The sequence below is a fragment of the Silurus aristotelis genome (assembly GCF_946808225.1).
Source record: "Silurus aristotelis genome assembly, chromosome: 28".
Taxonomy (NCBI): domain Eukaryota; kingdom Metazoa; phylum Chordata; class Actinopteri; order Siluriformes; family Siluridae; genus Silurus; species Silurus aristotelis.
Genome location: NC_139601.1, coordinates 14,851,806 through 14,873,906, shown reverse-complemented (window position 1 = coordinate 14,873,906; position 22,101 = coordinate 14,851,806). Strand labels below are relative to the sequence as shown.

The 22,101-nt window shown below is 35.9% G+C and overlaps 1 protein-coding gene across 3 annotated transcripts in view; it reads left to right on the top strand.

Annotated features, from left to right (window-relative positions):
• grm7 (glutamate metabotropic receptor 7) overlaps window positions 1-17,496 on the top strand; it is a 223,175-nt gene extending 205,679 nt beyond the window's left edge. The window contains exons 9-11 of one of the 3 annotated variants that reach the window (XM_083534430.1): window positions 3,906-4,152; window positions 6,645-6,666; window positions 15,999-17,496. In XM_083534430.1, the coding sequence (XP_083390556.1) occupies window positions 3,906-4,152; window positions 6,645-6,649 (252 nt within the window). In that variant the 3' untranslated portion in view covers window positions 6,650-6,666; window positions 15,999-17,496. Of the gene's footprint in view, window positions 1-3,905; window positions 4,153-6,644; window positions 6,667-15,998 lie in introns of those variants that run through there. The other 2 variants (XM_083534429.1, XR_014532301.1) reach the window with 2 other exon arrangements.
• Window positions 17,497-22,101: the final 4,605 nt, after the last annotated feature.

Below are 22,101 nucleotides of genomic sequence, written 5' to 3'. Positions count from 1 at the left end.
GCTGTGGCGACCCCTAATGGAAGAAGCCGAAAGAAAGATGTAAGTTGGTAGACAATTCCTAATACAAATCACAAGTTTTTCATTGTCATACTTTTGAGCAAGATTCCAAACTCCTAACTACAATCTAAAGCTTTCTGACCAAAAAAAAGTTGCAAAGTCTCAGAATGTTAATGGCAATATCCTTCAAAACTCCAATCCTTTAATTTTAAATTAAAATGGAACCATAAGATGTTTAAAAACTGTTGTATTTTGTTCTAATTAGATCACAAGACTAGACTTAAGTTCCTGTCCTAGCTGACAAATTGCATTTTTCGACATTGACAGCACTCAATTAAAATCTTGTTGAGCGATCAAATCTATCAATCTTGCACTTGTCAAAACATGTTTTGTTTTTCAGTTCATTAGCAATTTCTGTATTATATTGTCTAAGAATATAATTAAATTCATTTGTTCATCATTGGTGAGCACTTCATCCCGGTCAGGGTCACTGTGATTCTGAATCTTTTATGGGAATACTATGCCAAAAAGAGAATACACCCATTCCAGGGTACCAGGGACAAACATTCACATCTAAGGGCACCTTAGGGTCACTGGTCCACCAGCCAGCTTGGTTTCAAGAGGGAAAAACATGATATGAACTCATTATTATTTAAGCGGGGCACATTTCTATTGCCATTCAGGTGGTAGCCTAGTTGATGGAGCTGCTGATCAATTGCTGATTTGTGAGTGGGTATCATGGGAAATTCTCACTATACCGCATGATCCAAGTGTACCTGGTTTACTGCGCTACTGTACCTTCAGGCAACCAAGATCTACTCAAGCGCTGACACTCTTGCCAGCTTATTACTTTTCCCATTGCTGATACTGGATATGCAGGAGCACTGTACTATAAGGATTCTTATTTTCAGAATGCCCTAAGGGTACATAGACTGAGCCAGAAACTGGCCTGGACAGGGGACATACCTTCAGTATTGCAGGAGATGTTCAATTTCTTATAAGGCCCACATTTAATTTTGGTGTGAAATGTTAATTTATGGTTGTAAAACACCTAGAGAGTGACATGAAGAGCAAATAATTACAGTCAGACAAATGAAGTTGTTAGTTGTTGTCCTGTGAACTAATGCACAACCTTCTATAGATCTTGGCCAATATCTTGACCACATTCCTGAGTGCAGACCTAGCAATTTCATACATATAATTTCTCGACTGCTAATGTTTACAATGTCAAACCAGATACACTGATCAGGCATAATGTTATGACATTATAACATAATGACCATTGAAGTGAATAACACTGATTATCTCTTCATCATGACACCTTTTATTGGGTTCGATATATTAGCCAGCAAGTGTATATATTTTGTCCTCAATTGTGTTGGTGTTATTAGCAAGAAAAATGGGCTAAGGATTTAAGTGAGTTTAACAAGGGCCAAATTATGATGACTAGACGACTGCGTCAGAGGGTCTCCAAAACTGCAGCTCTTGTAGGATTATCCTGGTCTGCAGTGGACAGTATGAAAGTGGTCCAAGAATAGTGGTGAAGTGGCGACGGGGTCATGCACGGCCGAGGCTCATTGATGCACGTAGAGAGCAAAGGCTGGTGGGATGTGTGGTCCAATCTAACAGACGAGCAACTGTAGCTCAAATTGCTAATGAAGTTAATGCTATTAATGCTCGACATTTATTCTCAACAGCAAAAGTGGGACCAACAAAATATTAGGCAGGTGGTCTTAATGTTATGCCTGATAAGTGTTCATAAAGTCATGCCTGATCAGTGAATATAACATATGTGTTTGGGAAAATGATTGCAAGCTAGCAGGCTATGTTTCAAACTCACAATGACTGATTCTTATCCCAGGAAATTGAATTAAAACTGGTTGATTTGAGTTTGAGTTGAGTTTAGCTTTTGAGTTGAGTTTAGCCACACTAAAGTAATAAAAGTAATAAAAAACAATTTAAAAAAGTAATTAAAAATAAATGGATATTTGATAGTGTCATTAAACTGAACTAAACATATAGCGCCATTGCATTATACCCATAAAAGACACCATAAAAGAACAACCTTTTAATTTTCTTTTATACCAAGTAAAATGCATTTCTGTTCAGCTTTGTGATAAAAATCTATGAAATCTGATTATTGGTGCAATTCCTACAGACTATAGTAGTACAATATGTGAAATCTCAAAAAGCCACAAATGAACACAATGTAATTTGCACATGGATTGATGAAAATGTCATCTATGTACATGTTCACAGTTTCCCCTTTTAATTAAACAGGGTTGAACTACGTGATATGCTACATTTCTTTTACAATGCTATTTGAAACCTGCGATTCTGACATGCTAATGGGGTGTGACACAAAGATGCTTGACTATTTAGTATATTTAACTGAACTGAAAACTAGTGGTTAATCACACAGCTCCTGAAATAATAGAATATAAAAGAAAAATTAATAGCAGTATACTTTTAGATTTGCTTTCCAGCCCTGAAAAGGCCATCCGTTACCTTGATCCTTTAACATGTTATACGTGTAGCTCAGAATAATAAAGTTGATTATTATGGTTTAATCAAGAGTTCCTAAACATCTGCTTGAGTTTTATTAAAAAAAAGGCTAAGACACATACCAAGAAACCTCAGTGAGATCTATTCTTCATAGCAGGAGTACATACAGGAGTTTTTCATTTTAAGAAAAGATAAAAAGCTGTTTAAGGCACAGCATTAGTCATGAACTATGCAATAAATACATCATGTGAATAGTACATTTACATGAAACAATAAAGGTGTTTTGAGGTTTTTTTTTAAATGAAATCCCACGTTTGTGCGTCTGTTTTGTGATCCAGATAGTCATATTTTGTGTCATTATTTACATTTAAACCTGAAGGCATGTTTAAAGCCAAACATGTATTTAGTTTTGTTTCTTTGATTGTATATGTGGTTTTTTTTCTAGAGCTGCATGCATGTAGTGCTTTCGTCAATGACAAATAAGCTACGAAGTGCACTAATCCGGATAAATTTGAAAACTGTGTTTTTGTCTAAAAAACGCTACGCATTCACACTCGTTTTTCAATAGTTTCTCGAAAGTTGCTCATTCACACTAAAACATCTGAAAACTCTTAAGCTCCTGTACTGCACATGAGCAAACCGTGCATCATTTCCATCTGGCATTTGTTTACTTTCCGGCTCTTTAAACCTCGCGGCAAAGTCGAGGAAAGGCACATCACATGACAAAAAAAAGTCATAGTTTTCGGAAGCCTGTGACGCAAAAGTGACCTTTTTCAAAACGGAGGTCAAAGCAAAAAGGAAAATACGCATGTATGGGCCTTGACCTGCCCATGACACTTAAAAACATAATTTCCTAATTATAATTTCATTATTTTTTCCTCCCCAAAATTACAACAAAGAATCCACTCTGACATTGACAAGGCAGGTTTTAAGGATGGATGAATGAATGAATGCTGCAAGTATAACAGTTCAATTCATCACCTGTTCAAATGTGAATTGGTGTCCACAATCTGTACATCTGACGAGTCGCCCACAGAAACATTTTTGGAAGCGTGTGTATAAAATGAGTGAATAGTATATTTGTAGATGTGATATGATTATTTATAGATAAAGTATCCACACCACATTCTCCTAAAAGTAAAGATGGCAATCAGTGCTGCTTCTCTGGAAAAAAAAATTGTTTAACCTAATACAAATGAAAAAATGATAGGTACTATAGAGGTGGAATTTTGAATAAAGAATATAAATGGCTTTAATGAACTACGTAGACACTGTAGAGGACAAACTTCGAAGCAATTTTCACAACAACAAACGTTCTAGTTTTAGAACCAAATTTGTGAACTATATAACATTATGAATAAATTCTAAAGATTACAATTTTCTCTCCCCACATTGTTCCACAGCTGTACATCCAGACCACCACGCTGACCATCTCCATGAACCTGAGCGCCTCTGTGGCTCTGGGTATGCTCTACATGCCCAAGGTCTACGTGATCATCTTCCACCCAGAACTAAACGTCCAGAAACGCAAGCGCAGCTTCAAAGCGGTAGTGACGGCGGCCACCATGTCATCGCGCCTCTCGCACAAACCCAGTGACCGACCAAATGGCGAGGCCAAGACCGAGCTGTGCGAAAACGTCGACCCCAACAGTAAGTAATGCCACGTTTTCTTTCTTTTCGGTTCGTTTGTTTTTTTATTCGCACACCTTCATCACGGCTCTGCCATTTATTTCCTCTCCGATGATGCACATTTGCTAATGGTGAAAAAGTTCGTTCTTCGTTATTTTTACCAAGTCGCAGTAGGAGGGAAGATATGAGTAATCCTAGTCAGTCGGGTGTACGTGTAAGTCACACTATTTGGTGTGGTTCTGAGCAGATGATGACTTTCAGCCATACGTGTGTAGGTGTTAATAAAATACTGGATATTTCTATCTAGTCTTGAAAGTAATAAAACGAAATAGATTTTCCATAAGCAAGCGTGCTCATTGCTACTCATGCATGGCATTGTTTCTTACACTTCTTTACATATCAAATCCAACTTGTGCTGTACCTCCTGTTTGTGTGTTTTTATTTTATCTGGCTATTTAATAATATACCATCCCCAGCCACTCTTAGTGCCGGTCCCAAGCCCGGATAAATTGGGGAGGGTTGCGTTAGGAAGGGCATCCAGCGTAAAACATGTGCCAAATCAAACGTGCGGAGGATCCGCTGTGGCGACCCCTAACGGGAGAAGCCGAAAAGAAAGTTATTATTATTTAATAATATTAATTGTTAAAAGAGACCCTCTTTATTAAGTGATTTTCAGAAGTAGATATGGGTATTAAATTTACAGGATTGCCTCATAGGTAGCAAGCTCCAGCTCCTGTTTCTCTCCAGTGCAGGAACAAAGCATCAGACCTGGTGCTAAACAAGTGCTCCTATTTAAATAATTAGTCTAGACTGAAACCAATTCTCCATTTACTTTTATTCTTCCCCAAATTACATCTTTTGTGTTTCGTTTTTAATGAATCAATACAAAGAATTTAAGTCAACCGTGTCTCATGCATACCCAGGGACGCTATTTATTATTTGCTATGTTCGCATATTTAAGGGTGGTTTTGATTATTCCAAGGTTAGTTACCATACTTTACTTGTGAAAATAGGACTCATTTATGATAGTCATTATCAACAAGAAAACTCACATGCTGGAAGCTTTAAGTCCTTTAAAAATCCAGTTAGTATCAGTTATTGTCTTTACATGATTATATGAAGTATTCATGCATTGATTTGATGCAACATGCTGAAAGTGAGTCTACTGACTAAAAAAACGACTTCTTATAGATTTTTCCCCTTTGATAACGATGAATTTGTGAGGACCACATTTGGGTTTAATCTAGAGCCTGATTTTTATTTGATCCGTTGCAGATTTATTTTTTTGCTTATGAATTGTGATTGGAGGGCTCAATAAAACATACAGTGAAATACGGTGAATACTTTTTTTTTTTTTTTAAGATTATTTTTTTGTGAGTTTTTACATGAAAATCTTACATCTGAATGAAGCTCATCAAAAAGTCATCTACTGCAGAATGCTAAAGGAGCCTTACATTTTTAAACCTTAATACAATTATAACTATTTATGTACATTTATATTTATGCCATTTTGGTAGGTGCCCTTATTTAGAGTGTTTAACAAATATAATTTATACAACTGAGTAGTTTGGGGTAAAAGGTTTTCCTCGAGGGCCCAGCAAAGGCAGCTTGCTAGAATTTGTACTCATGGTCATCCAGTCAGAAGTTTAACATATTAACCACTAACTTACCATTTACCTATTTATGAAACTACATTATATGAGTGATATAATTATACATTATAAATTATTAGCTTCTGTATAATGTTTTATGAGTACATGATATTGCATTGACTTACAACATAAAATATCAACATCTGAAGAGGAAGAGATTAAACGCTGAGAGACGATTACATGTGTGTGTATATGTGTGTACTGTAATAATCATTTGCCCAGCTATCAGTCAAATTTTATGGCCACCGTACATACGAAAAATGTGTGATTGCATGATTTTAAGCATGACTTTAACCTACACCAAAGCATGTGTGCATCGCTAATGAATAAAAGTTACAAAGGCACTAGTTACCATTACTCAAATGAAATTGATAAGTAGTTTCTGGCAAGCTTCTATTCTATATAATACCCATTTGCCATATTAGTAATAATTATATCATAGTTCATTTTTTTCCCCCTTGAAAGCTAAATGTAATGTAAGCATGAATCATTTTGACGAGAGATAGACCCTGTAATTATCTCAGTATAATCTTATGAAGATAAATTACTCTGCTATTTTGAAGTCTAGACACCTTAGACACAAGAGATATTGGACACCCGGTGATTAACGTTCATTTTCTTGATTTGGCTGTATCAAGGAAAAATGGCTTGCTTTAACCCCATTGCATTTGTTTGCTTTATCAAATTATACCCATATGCCACATATACTGAAGGCAATGAAGCCTCCCTTACAAGGCTTGCCTGAAATTAAAATACAATTTTAAAACAGAATCGCTAGTTAGGCAATATAAAGGCACTTGTCCTGCTTTCCTGTGGCCTCAGGAAGTCAGCTCACCAAATCCATTTTTCCCCCCTCAACAGGCTAATTCTCATAATTTATAAGGTAAGACCAAATTAATCTTCTGTTTTGTTTTTGTTGTTTTCCATTATGACCTTGCTTCATTTTTAAAAGCTGGAGGAAAGGATGTGAATGAAGTGCTAATAGGACTTTCCCCATCTTACATCATGCCTTCAGAAAGTTTCACCACAAATCTTGCAGTTCCTTCAAGCAGATGTAAAAAAAAATAATAATAACTTTTAACCACGGTTTACATTCTGCCCAGAGGACTGGGGATCTGTTGGTGGTTTTCTGGTAAATGTGTAAAATCTTGGGAGATTTCTGTTTTTGTTTAATCAACAACAAATATGTCTATGTGCATGGTACAGTATGTTGGTGTGAAAGGGACTTCAGGGACTGTTTTTTTTCCCAGTGGAAATAAGGCCAATTGCATCCTGGGAGGAATCTGGTCACAGGCAGGTCAAGGCAAAGCCCAAACCTTAGTCCCAGTTGTAGGTCAGGATTTTCTTTTTCCCTGATGGACCATCTTGTGGATTGGAGTGTGTATGTAGTTTTGTGTCTGACAATTACACATAGGATCATGCTTTGTATGATAACATGAAGCACACGGCACTGTGAACAGTTTTTATGGTGGGGTTTGCATATATATTATTATTATTTATTTATTTATTTATTTATTTATTTTACTTTACTGCAATATAAATGTTTTTTTGTAAGATTTTTTTTTTTTCTAAAGAAAATTAATTACAAAATAAATAAAAAATCCAAACTGATATGAGTCCTCCTAGGTTCCTGGAAATCCATATGCCTGGCATATTTTGTGCCCCTCATACTCTGCACCCCTATATAGACTTATACAATTCATACACAAGAAAACTAGAACAACACAACAACATGAACTGAGAACAGTCTTGGGATGGACAAACTAAAGACATTATGCAGTGGATGGTATACATACAAGTGCTTATTATGCTAAAACATGAATTGGTTGCAAAAAGAACCACGTCACTTGGTCTAGGGTCTGATGGGAAGTGTAGTCTATGTATCTTTTGCATAATCCTGACATTCATTGGTTATACAATATAGGGGCAAATATGCATTAACCACTATGCCAATTTGGACCCATTATTTCCAGTGAAGGAAATTTTTTTATGCTATGTCATAGAAGACATTTTATACACCCCTGTGCTTTCAAATTTGTAGCAACAGATTGTGGAAGAATCACAGATGGATATGATGGTCAGTTGTCCACATGGCAACAAGTGGCCATGTAATTTAGCACATGCTCAGAGGCTCACTAGTCTCCCCAGCTTTAGCTCTCACAATACTATTAGCTCAATAAATGCTACTATGTTCCTCCATTTATCTCTTTTCCTTTTGTATCTTACAGCAACTTAGCCTCCAGTGTCCAAATGATATTTATGGATATGTATGTATGCAAATATGCTCAACCCTGGAATGCTTTGACACTTAACTGGATGGGTTGTAAATGATAAAAAAGTACAAGTGATGGCACCGTCAGTGCATGGTGTAATTATTCTGATCGTTCTCATCAATCCGCCTGGCACATGCAAATTTAAGGCCATTTACCATGCAAGATTCATTACACACTCTGACATGGATGACGTGCCCAATGTGACAAACAGGTGGAAGTGTTTCCTTTACGAAACGCTCATTGTTCCTGTTACATATCAGTATGTTTGGATTTAGTTCGATACTTGATGAAGTTGTAATTTGTTTTGAAATGTACTGCATGGCTCCATTTCATATGATTACTACAGTACATGGACGATTTGTTAGAGATTATCCCTCCTCACCCCAAGCATGGCATGCGAGCTCAGGGAAAATTAACTGGGGTGCAGCGCAAGTGGACTTCCGCATCCTCTTCCCAGTTACCTTGTGCTTTTGTTTTGATTTGTGTGTTATGTCTCCATCTGTGTCTTCTTATTCTGTTCATTCACATTCATTGAGTAGAGGAAAGTGGTAGTTAAGATGTTTGACCTCCTTTCAGAAGGTCATGAGTTCAAATCCCACCACCACTAAATTGCCACTGCTGGACCCTTAAACAAGCTCTCAACTTTTTAGATGTATAAATGAGATCACTGTTTGTCTAAATAGGGCGTCAAAATGTAAATGTGTATATAGATGTTCGCTGCAAACCGGCGCTCATGCGTGTGCTTGCTGCCACATGCATGTTATATACATATTATATAGTATAATTTGTACAATATGGCACTTTAAATTGCTCTGTTTTATTAAATTATATACTGTAATTTGTTGAATTATTAACAAACTGCAGTGTAGGTAGTCCCATAATGATCACCATTCTTTAAGACTCCTGGGTTACTCATGGGCTAGGCTATGTCTCAACTTACAATATTTTTGTCGTACATTACCTGTATATACACTTGTGTTTCCATTTTTTGTATCAAAGTATCTCTTCTATTTTTACCATCAAGTAACAAGCTCTTTTTCATCCATGTTTTAAAGTTTGCCAGTTTCTGTTTCTCCTTCTTGTTTTGCCGCTTGCCTGACCCATCACCTCTTCCATGATTTTTTTGTTTCTGCCTGACAGTTTCATTTGAGTGCTGTTTGGATTTAAAAAAAAATCATTCTTTTATCTGCTCGCTGGTCCACCTGGCTAAATCCGGGATCAGAGTATTTCTTCCTAGATACCATTAACACTGAAGATTGCCAACTTGATGCTTAAGGGTTATAGGAAGTGGGAATATCATATTTGCATTTATGTTAGTTGTTAGTTGTATTACGAAGGGGTGGACCCTCAAAGTTTTTAATTTTTATTTTTTTTTGCTGGGGTGGGGGAGGTTTTTAAGGGCTCTTAGTTTTCTGAAGTGACCTTACATGGGCTTTTTCTATCTCTGATTATGAAATACACATTTCTAATTTTGTAGGTGTTTAAAAAAGATGACATTACATGACATTCCTTGTTTATGAAATGTCTGGATACTATTGGACTATATACTGAGCTATTAACTCATCATTGATTAGTTTAGGCCTAACATAACAGCAAGGTCATTTTAAGTGTGTTTTTTTTTTTCCCCACACCAGCATTTTCTGTCAACATGATGAACCAAAAATTTCTGCTTTAAAACAACACATTTTTCTCTCACTTCATTTTAAATCTATCTAAAAATTTCTTTCTTTCTTTCTTTACCTAAACTAATATTCAAATAGTATATGTTAAGACCTATTTGTATTTCTCACTTTGTGTGAAAAGGGACAAAGTCAATGTTTTTTTTTTTTTTCCTCATTGAATGAAAGTACATTTCAAAACATGTCATAGTCACAAAAGCAAAGAGGAGAACAATAGCTATTTTCTACACATTTGTGGTACAAGCACATAAAAAAATAACACTTTCTTCCCAGGAACCATAGAATGCAAACAAAGTAAGGCAATATGCATAGACGCTATCTGATTGAATTCAACAAAGGATTTGCTATAAGGGCCACAATGGTTATTATTTAAAAGAAAGGTCTATACTGAAATAAAAAAAGAGTGAAAATCAAATAAAAAAATTTTTAGGTCCTAATCTTTATTGGGGTCTTGAAATGGACAAACCAAAGAGGACATGCATCCAAACATAAACTGATAATAAAATAATGATATACTGTTTAAAAAAAAAACTAAAACATTTTAAACATATACAATGTATGAAAAAAGTTGACACCTAACCATGAGATTCCTTTTGAACATCCCATTCCAAATGTGGTGCCCATTTACTGTTATAATAACCTCCACTCTTCTGAGAAGATATTCCAGTAGATTTTGGAATGTGCTTGTGGAGTTTTGAGATCATTTAGCCTCAGGAGTTTTAGTAAAGTCAGGGAATTATGTAAGGAAATGAGCCCTGGGATGTATTCAGTGTTCAATTTCATCCTAAAGCTGTTCAGTAGGCTTGAGCTCAAGATTTCACTTAAACCATATCTTCATGGAGCTCATTTTGTTAACAGGGGCATTGTTATGCTGGAACAGGTCTCCATCTTGGGTCTTCTAGTTCAAGTGAAGGGGAAATTTAATGTTACTACATCCAAAGACATCCAATCAAATTGTGCGAAATTTTACTAGAAATTTTCAGGAAAAACCCCCCCCACAAATTCCTAGAAAACGTAGTTCTCCCAATACGTTTTGTTTGCATATTGTATTTATGAAAACATTTTTTCATGTATTTCCTGTATAAAAAAACAGGTAGATAGCTAAGTGTGTAGAGATGCGGAGGTGTAAGAGCTAAAGGATGTAGCACTGCTGCATTGCTCTCTTACAATAAAAATAAAATGAGGGTTAATTCCAGCACGTATTTAATGGCATTATGGGAAATATAGGAAACTTTAAAAAAAATTATTTGTTCATTAAAAAATGAACAGTCCTGTGTTAATTCTAAAGATATTATGCAGGTCATTCACGACAGATTTTTTTCCTCTATAAGAGCAGTTCCCTAACATTCTCAAGAACTGATTAAAACTTTGACCAGTGGGAGTGTTCTCATCTAGCCACAGCTGCCTGTAGTTAGCAAGAACTTTTCCTATCTCCCTTATGGGGATGGACGGGAAGAGATGAGAGGCATTAAGAAATTTATAGTGCCTCTTGCTTTACGGATGTCCCACTTTAGGTCAAGCAAGAGATAATGGCTTTCCTTTTCCCTCTCGTGAACATTCATTAGGTTCACAGCGAAACTGTGATTGCTGCCGAGGTGTGTGTCGGGCATCACTGCTGTCCAGCGAAATGAGATCTTAAGCAGGGGTCAATCTTTCTTTTCAACTCTGCCTATTTTTTAAAAGCCATTGACTACCATGAGATCGACATTGTGACAAAAATGTCGACTCAAGATTCACTTTTAAAGGCTTAAACAAGGCTTCAGTAACTGTATAATATATTGTGTGTTTAATAGTCAATTACTATACCGGTAATAATAAAACACAAAATTTTGTCATGCTGAAGACTCGGTTTTACGTACTGAAATATTATGTACACACTAATTTTTCCCCCAATCACATGAAGGTTAAGTTGTCTTTAGCTGACCTGAATCTTACACTGATCATCATGTTTTATGTATTAAATAACCACAATGCCTCATTAAACCAAGCCTTCATCAAGGACACATCTCTCTGAAGCGTGTTTTTTAGGAAATAAGACATTAATCTGAAATATGCAACGGAAAATAAAGGTCACTACGATCTCGTCGGTGATTGACCTTTCGTTTGAAAGGCTTGTTGACTTTCAAAAGAGTAAAAAAAAAAAAAAAAAAAAAAAAAAAAAAAAAAAAAAACGAGTTACAAAAAATAAACACAAAAATATCAAAATTAATCCGTGACAATGAGACCACTTTAAATACACATGCACGCTAATTAAATAAATATGTAAATAAATAAATACATAAATAAATATATAAACAAACACAAATACATAACTAAATAAAATAGACTGTTAAGTATCATTTAAAAACATTTCTATAATAAATGTATTTTAATAAATGTAGTCATTTTATTTATTTATTTATTTGTTTGTTTGTTTGTTTGTTTGTTTATTTATTTATATGTTCAGTGAGATTCCATTTTGCATTTGTTTAACTTAATTCAGACTGACCTTGTAAACAATTCAGACTGCTTTAAATATCTAGACTAAAAGGTCATTTGGCTTTGCAAGGAAGAATTAACTATGGGTTTGAAAAAAAACCACACAAACGGTGACATCTCTGGTTTGGTCCATAAAATGCTCATTTGTGATCTCATGCTTCGGTTCATAATTACTATTACTTAGTAGTAGCAACAGACACGAGGAACATCAATGTGACTATCTATCTATCTATCTATCTATCTATCTATCTATCTATCTATCTATCTATCTATCTATCTATCTGTCTGTCTGTCTGTCTGTCTGTCTGTCTGTCTGTCTGTCTGTCTGTCTGTCTGTCTGTCTGTCTGTCTGTCTGTCTGTCTGTCTGTCTGTCTGTCTGTCTGTCTGTCTGGCTAGCTAGCTAGCTAGTTTGTCTGTCTACAGTATATATATCTGCCTGTTTAGTTATTTTTTCATTAATTAAATTTTGTCCTATTTTTCTATTGTCTACGATCATCAAAAAAGCATCAATTAACCAATCAATATGTATTTATTTATTTATTTATTTATTTATTTATTTATTTATTCATTTATTTATTCATTTATTGTCTTCTGTAACACAATTCTAAAAGATTTTTTTAAATTATCTTTCTTTCACTAGTGGGCCATCAGGACATCATGAGGAAAAGTCGGCCAAAACAGATCAAAACAGTTGTTAAGCTTTTTCATGAACCGTTTATACTTTTGTGTTTTTGTTTCCTGAAGAATTTGCACAAAAACACACAATTAGCCTTAATTTCAAATCCACAGAAAAAACGTAATGCACTAGAAAAAATGCACAAAAATTCATAGAAAAGTCATTTTACAAGGTTAATATTGATGCTTTTACTAAAGATGATGTTTGTGGGTGGTGCAGCTGTGGCTACAGTGCACAGCATTCTGTTATACTGCATTTCTCTATAATATTGATGGGTTCTATGGCTGGGCGTCATAATGGTGGTATTGAAATGTGGGATGACTCAGGTAGGACATCACTGAAGGCCTAGGTGTGAATTGCTTGGTCCACCACTGCTTTCAATGTATTTGTTGTTAAATCTGTTTGCTGTGGTGGACGGTAGGCAAACTTTTCCTTTTTCGGTTAAGTTTCTGAAGTGATATGGACCCGTAATGCAGTCAAGACCTGCCTAGAACTGTACATTACCTGTACACCAACTGCACGCTTTAGAACATCTGTCGACCAATCAAAATCAAGAATAAATAAATGTAATGCAATGGACTATTTTGACACTTTAAATATTTGCACAATATTAGCCTTTTTAAGGGGTTTGCATTGAGATGCTTTTCTGCTCTGGTTGTAAGGAATGATTATTTGTTAGCACCACCTATTCATCATCTGCAAAACTGTCACTTGCTGGATTTTGTATGTCGCACCATTCTGTGTAATGTTGTGTGTAAAAATTACAAGAGATCAGCATTTACATCAACCGTAGTACCCAAACCAACAACCAACATTTTCCACATTCTGCTTGCCACACTAAAGCAACGTTTCCCACATTCTGATGCTTGATATGAATAAATCTCCAACACGGTTTCAAAGCTTTCACAAGAATTCCGATAATTACTTGAACGTTCAGGTGCATAGGTGTCCCTAATGAGCTCCCTGCTGACAATCTGTCATGGCATGCTATTTTGACTTGCAATTCAGTAGTGCAACAGCTGTTCTATTGTTCGATTTGCATGACAGCTTATGTCACATTCTGTTATGACTTGAAATACATCATATCATATAAAAGGAGATAGTTTAAAAGGGTATGCAATGCATCACACAATCAATACATGCTATTTCCACAGCTTTGACCGCATCACGGTAAACTTGTAATGACAGTTGATACCGGTATATTGTACTGGGTTGAAAATGCTATTTGGGATAGTTTTTACGCTAGAACATTATGCAGTATGTGGCCTAAAACTGTCACATCATCAAACACCGAAGTACTGGTTACGGAAACATAGCACTGATGTATTATTGAGTACATGCTGTTAGGTGTTTGTGGCACGGTTTAGTAAGTCTTATAACATAAGGTTCATGTAAAGCATTAATAACACAGGGCTAGCATGTCATCTTGCTAATATGAACATAAAATCACATAAATTCATACATTCTCATCTTGCAAATGTAATAAATATGAATATGTTTATTCATTTGTATTAAAATTCTTGTAAAGATAGTGGTAGTGATGATGATGCTGATGATGATTATTAATGATAATTATTGTGTAAAAAGTTGGACATCTGACAGGAAGGTCGTTATATTAAAACCCACAAATCCACCACTGCTGGGCCCTTGTGCAAGGCCCTTAACCCTCCACTGCTCAGTTATAGAAATAAAATTATTATCATTGTAAGTCACTATAAATAAAGGCATCTGCCAGATGCCATAAATGTATTTTTATTTAATACTTTATTATTATTATTATTTTTTTAGTGGTGGATGAAGTAGACAAACCATGTACCTGAGTTAAAGTAGAGATACACTCGTAAAAATTTTACTCCAGTAAAAGGGCTCACTTTCAACTTCCAAAGTACTTTAATTTATTAAGGATATAATGTTCCTATTATTTTATTTAATCAACTTAGTTTATGCGAAGACTCAAATGTTACACACCAATCTCCTTATACAATGATATTAATGCATCAAACACTGATTGATCTTTTTTTTAAAATGATCATGAGCCAAAAACCTTTTCAACTATTAAAAAATTGTGCAAATAATCAAAACAGAATCAGGTTTATTTGCACACACAAGAAAATTGGTTCCATCTGTTAGTGACTCTCAAACTACAGACATAAATAACACTATACATTCAGCTATACACTATACATAGGGCCACGAGTGTTGTGAAAAGTTCGAGTCAGGAGCTTCTTCCATCATTTATTACCCTCTAAATGTTCTGCTTGCTGTTGAACTGATGCTGAACTAAATGTTGGCGATGATTAGATGCCACCAATCGGCGCTCGAAACGAGTTCAAAACAGAGCGCGTGCTCTACACTGATTGGTGGCTTGCTGCGTGTTTGACCAGTTAAGATTTTATCCTCATTGATAAAAAAAAGGAACGATTGATTTTGCAAAATGTAATTGAGTAAAAAAGTAAGAACTTTGAAATGTAGTGAAGTAAAAAAACAAAGATTTCCCAAATGGAAATGCTTCAGTAAAGTACAGATATACGAAAGAGATCATTTAATACAGCAACGAATTACATTTATTTTGTTACTGTCCACCATTCTTATTATAATCATCATTCTCATCATCATCATTATTTTATTAAACATCTTAAAAATGCTTTTATGGATTATCTTTGCCTTCTTTTTATCTTTGCCGGTCTTGCACAGAAACCCCGGGTTCATTTCAAGAGGTTAATATTGATGTTTCTGCTAGAGATGATGTGGGTGGTGCAGCTGTGGCTACAGTGAAAGGGGACTTGCTATATCGTGTTAATCATCTTCATCATCGTCATCCTCGTTACTCTTTTATTGTGCACTTCAAAATTTTTCAAAATGCTTTAAAAGGATTTTTTTTTTTTTTGTCTTCATTTCAAATTCTATCCATAACCCTTTTAAACCCCAACTTCAACCTGTACAGTTTCTTATTAATTGTTACGAACTTGTGAGACTGTTGTCTTTTACTGCTCGACATCATGGAACAGCTTGTAAAAGTTCTCCAGGGAAATAAATAGATAGAAAACACACACACACAAAAAAAAGAATGAAAACTCACTTTTTTTTTAATCTCTCTGCATTTTCCAGGTCCGGCTGCGAAGAAAAAATACGTGAGCTACAATGACCTTGTGATCTAAAGGACCTCATCACCAGAGGGAAGCAATCAGCGAGAAGACACGGTCTTTTGCCTTTTTTTGGGGCAAAAAACATAGAACCCAGAATGTCATGAGGAAGGGATTTTGTGTTTCTTTGGCGTACAGTGTACTCACGTCTGAGCTCCACTGTACTGTACCCATACCACTGGATAATGCTGAGGATGATTTTTACATTTTGTAGAATGTGAGCAAGAGAAAAAAGAAAGGAGAACCTGAATCAGGATGCTGATTCCCTGCCCCCTATACACACAAAAAAGGACATTTATTTATTTTGATAGGAGCCCTATTGATTGGACCAAGAATGATGTATCTGAGTAAGTAATGGCACAAATTTTAGCTCTCAGCTAATCTGTACTCTACAAGGCAGCTCTGAGCTCTTGTCCTAAACAACATGAACAACCCTCCTGAAGGCATTCTGTTGTAATAATATCTGTAATAAGCACTGTCAAGGATGAGAGCATGGTGAAGAATGGCAAAGCCTTATGGCTTTCCAATGAACTTCCAAACTGCAACTTTTGCATACTTCCACCATGCCAGGTTGTGTAGACCTCTAGCATTCCTCTGACCTTTGATGTTACATTTTTTGGTTGTTGTTTTTTTGCAATTTTCTTCTTTTTCCTTGCCTCTTGAATGCACATTATATTAAAGCCATATTCTTCTCTAGGAGATTTCCCCCCTCAAACCCAATTTACTGTGTGTGAGGTCCTCGAACCCTTTGTTTCTCTCTCTGTTTGATTCACATTTGATATATGGTACGTCGTGAGGGTTTGTAGACCGTCGACTGTGTTTTTTTTTTTCCAGTAAATCGGAAAGGATAAATGTCGCATCGAATCGTGCGATATCAAAAATTTCACGGGACTGACAGTGTTACCGTTTTTTTTCTGTTGTTTTTTTTTTTCCGAAAGGTGTTCACGTAGCAGTTGTCATGTCAATGCATGCCTGATATGTTTGATGTTGAAGTAAACTGAATATTTCACCACAGGAAGGCAATTCACGTTGGCCTGCTCTAAAGAAAATTTTTCTTTTGCTTTCATTTAGTCTTTTTTTTTTTTTTCTTTTATTAAATTCCCTTCATTCTTTTTTTCTCTGACTTCCTCCAAACTCAAGGCAGAATATGGCTTTAATTTGTTTGGGAATTTCTAACTGCCCTGCAACATATGGAGAAATTGTGAGAAAAAAAAAAAAAAAAAGAATATGAATATATATATTTAAAAAAGAAAAAAAAAAAAAGATTTCAAATGAAATAAAAAGCATGTATGTTTTATACTGTTTGTACTAAGTATATTCATGTTGCCCTTGCTGCTTATGTGCTAATATTGTGGGAGACATTTCCGTTTGGCCACTCATGCAACTTTACTGTGGTGTTGTCCAAGAATGTATCGACATGAAATAAAACCGTTGGGTTATTTTTATTTTTAAATTCACAAAAATATGTGCTTTTTTGTTTGATTTGAACAGATTTTGTTGCCTACATGGCAGCTCATCCGAGTGCTTTATGGCGATTATGGTGTCTATTTGTTTCTCCGTAAAAGGCAAAAACACACAAGGCAGTGAATGAGTGGAGGGAAGTTCTGTAGACAGATGGTTTCAAATGGGACATTTTTTGTTACTCATGTTTTTCATGCTAAGGGAGGATTGTTCTGGACATTTATAGATTTGTTTGGTCAGAGAAAATCTTCAGACTGTTGCATTACCACATTTGTTGAACAGAAAGAAAAGTGCATCCATGTGTCTCTCAAAAACCATAAAACACTCGGGTAAAATGAAGTTTATAAGTCAAAAATCATCATGATATTGAGCTGTTATATTGTGGAGGAAAACGATCAAATTCACATGATAAATGATTCTCATAATCAGTGTTTAACATGAACTTCAAGTGAAAATCTAGAACTGGGAAAACACAAGAATAACACGAGAGCAGCACACGTGCAAAAGCTGTGATTATAAAAAGAGACAAAATGTGAACTGAAACATAAATAATGAGACCTTCAGCCTTTAGCTCCATGTTCACTCAGACATCATTATCTCATTATTAACTGCCACTCATCATAACTTATATAACCCCTCCCCCATCATATCCCCACCCCAATACAACCCTATACCTTAGCATAAACCCACCCCCAACACAACCCCACCCCAATATAACCCAGGTTACGTTTATTATACAGGTCCAAAGGTCCAATTCCCAAACTTTGGGCTTATTTTCTTATTGGTTTGGTTTCATATTAAAGATTAATCAAACATACTATAAATCATAAACAGGTTGGTGGTAGGAGGATGGAGGTCTAAAAAGCTACTCACCAGCTCAGTGATTCATTGGTTAGAAATACAGCATGAGAAAAGGTGCTAAATGCAAAATGATAAACAAAATACAAGGCATATTTGTTTTGCTTTCTGGAGTTAGGTTGACTTGGATTCAAATTGCTTTCAGTCTGAAATGTAATTGCGACCCAGAGTTCTTGGAATTGGAGAGAGGCAACCTCAGTGAGACACTCTCACACTGGTCATTTTGCTCCTCTGACGATTGTTATTGGTGCATTCTCACCTGCCAAACTAAGGAAGAAATGGTTTGATAGACATTAGATTTTTTTTTATTTGATCAAATAAGCCAGAGCATTTTCTTCAGCTATAATAGCACAATAACTTACTCTTATGACAGTACACCAAACGTCTTTTTCCCCCAAATCTTCTAGGAGCCCGTGTTCCACATTACAATAAAAAGCATTGAAGATGGCATTGATTGGCAAGGTATTAGCACGCATGACCCTATGCCTAAACGACAGCGTGCAAACTCAGCAGAAAGCTCCAAATACTGCTCCTTTTCTTCCACTCGTCATGCAATGACAGGCTCGACTTTCTGTCAGGGTCAACGAGATGCTGTCTGAAGGAACAAAGCATTTTAGAGGTTCTATCGTATTACAAAGAAAACTGCACAGTTTGCAAAAATAAGCTTTAAAACTGCTGAGTCGGCCACAGATGCGACGCAACCATGTGACTTTTTGTTTTATGAGTTTATTCAATGAAAGTACTCAAGCAAACTTGTATTATATGCACTCCAAATTGATTGACACCTTAACAGCATATAACACCTAACAGTGCCTGATATTATAACTATAACTCCTGTATAATTGATATGTAATTAGAAACCTTTGTTATGTGAAAAATAACACATTTCACAGTGTGCTGTTAATCAATAACAAGGTGGTATAATAAAGCCTGCCATAATGTAGAGTTTCTGTTAGCATACAGTATTTTCCTCAAACCTAAATATTTTATTAATTTATAATACAGTGATTGGCCAGTAATTGAAATATGACCTGATTTTTATTATAAAAACATTTTTTTTTTTTTTATCCATTTACAGCTACGTTGAATATTATGGAGCATTCATGATATAAGTACTGATTTATGTTTTTACTATAGACACTGTAATGTAATGTAAAGTGATCAAAATGATGGTATTAAGAGGTGGATTGATTCAGGTACGACACTAGTGAAGGCCCAGGTGTGAAATGCATGGCCCACCTCTGCTGTATATGTTTATTCACAAAGCAGTTCCACTATCATGACAACGTTTGCCACGAATATTAGTTTGGGTTTCAGATTTCCAGAGTCGCATTGGCATATCTGCTTAAAAACATTGGTTTAAAAAAGTTAATTCCATCATAGACCAAAAAGAATTACACATTGCAGGTGCGAGCTTGAGACTGACTGAAGTCTCTACAGATAAAATGACTCCACATGCAAAAGAAAAAACAACTAATATTTCACTCCAGTGGAAACAACACTATTATAAAAGTCCATGAATAAGAAAAATTGCACAGTTGGGCACAAATAGCTGTGTTTCTGATTTGATGAGGTCTCTCACCTCTATCAAAAAAAGAAATAGCAGGTGTCAATAAACCTCAATTTGTTCTATCCACAGGAACCAAGTTATTAACCCTGCCCAGGACGTTTTTGTTCATGTTTTGGCCTTTCCATTTACTTGCGAAGGAGGCTCAGGTTATCGAGGGGAGCCTATGAAAGGTGCATTGATCTCTTTCAAGCAGCATGCTAAGTAAGTATTTGACATTTCTTCTCAGGGCTTTCTGGCAGCACTAAAACAGATTTAACTCCCTCCTGTCTGGATGTAAGTAGCAATCACACTTGTAGGTGAACAAGCCCAAGCCTTCCTTTTGTGCTCCAGATAATCATCCTGATGAAAAATGGCATGATTACATCGCGTCTACTCATCTTCAATTACAAAAATGAAATGTCAAGGATGGAGGGAAGGTTCATAAAGGTGCGTTATTGATCACTTGATATTTATTGAGGGGGCTCAGGATACTAATTACAGAGAATTGCCACAAAACCCACTCCAGGCATCCTTATTCTTGGTAATAAAATCTGTGTTGATTATAATTCAGTATAATATTCAGCACTGCAGTGAGAAAAGGGGGTGACTGAAGGTCATGGCTTAAAACATACCATAATGCATTTAGTAGCCCTGAATTTGTACTTTACTCAAGAATTTAGTAATAAATAGTAATAGACTCATAGACTCAGTTGTCACTATCACCACTGTCATGTTAAGAAAATCTCATTGCACTTCTCAATCAGATGGATTTATTAGCATGTGAGTGAACTATTAATAGTTGTAGTATTAGTAATAGTAGTACTAATATACAAAATGCATATATTTGTAAACAGGATGTTAGCTAATTGGATCAAAATGATAAATTTGCACAGGTCAGCAGATCAGGCAAACGTGAAATTGAAGAGGTCATTATCAATGTCACAGTGTGATAGAAGAGTATCTGCGAGAGTGAGAGTGAAAGTTTATAGGACTGTAGTGAGACCTGAGATGTTGTACGGTTTAGAGACATTGAGCAAAAGACAGGAGGTGGAGCTGGAAGTAGCAGAGCTAAATATATTAATGCTTTCGTTGGGAGTGACGAAGATGGACAGGATTAGAAATGAGTTTATTAGAGGGACAGCGCATGTAGGACGTTTTGGAGAGAAGGTGAGGGAGGCAAAATTGAGATGGTTTGGACATGTGTAGAGGAGGGACATGGGGTATATCGGTGGAAGAATGCTGAAGATGGAGCCGCCAGGAAGAAGGAAAAAAGTAAGGCCAAGAAAGAAGTGGATGTGGTAAAGGAAGACATGCAGGTATGTATGGAGACGGATGCTCCGCTGTGGCGACCCTTAATGAGAGCAGCCGAAAGAAGAAGAAGAAGAAGTATCAATGTCACAGCTGAATATACCTAGGCTTGGTAACATCACTTGATCAAAGACAGAGAGAGCGTAAACTTTGCAGTGTATCTTAGATAGAGAGTTTCTGTCATTGTACTTACAGTATGTGTGTGTGTGTGTGTGTGTGTGTGTGTGTGTGTGTGTGTGTGTGTGTGTGTGTCTGATCTGTGATTGTGAGTGTGTGAATGGGTGTGACGTCTGAGAGTTGGAGTAGTCAGGAATGATAAATAGAGGAATCATTTGAAACTTTGTCTTACCTTTGCTTTTCTTGCCTGTTTTGTATTCAGTAACTTTTTACGTCAAAAAACATGCCACGGTTTGGTTTTGGCCTCATCAGTCAACTACACAATTGTACTTTGAATGTTTTTTTTTTGTGAGAGAGAGAGAGAAAGAGAGAGAGAGAGAGAGAGAGAGAGAGAGAGAGAGAGAGAGAGAGAGAGAGAGAGAGAGAGAGAGAGAGAGAGAGAAACTCTGTGAACAAATCCACAGCAGTTCATACGATACTGGTATTATTCAAAACCATGAAATTCTCCATGAAACTGGGCAAATCTCCACAGAGACATTTGACATGACATGAATTTGACATGTTGTTCAAAGACAGATAAATAAAGTACTTTCCTATAAAAAGAGCGAGTCTTCAAGCGTTTTGATATCACCACGTAGTTCAGCCGGAGTAACATTTGCACTCATTCAATCAACTAATAGACAGCCAAGTAATAACACGATAAATATACAAAACACATACTGATTTAATGTTTACTAGTATACTTTTACTTTTTTTTTAGAATTACTAGTGCAGC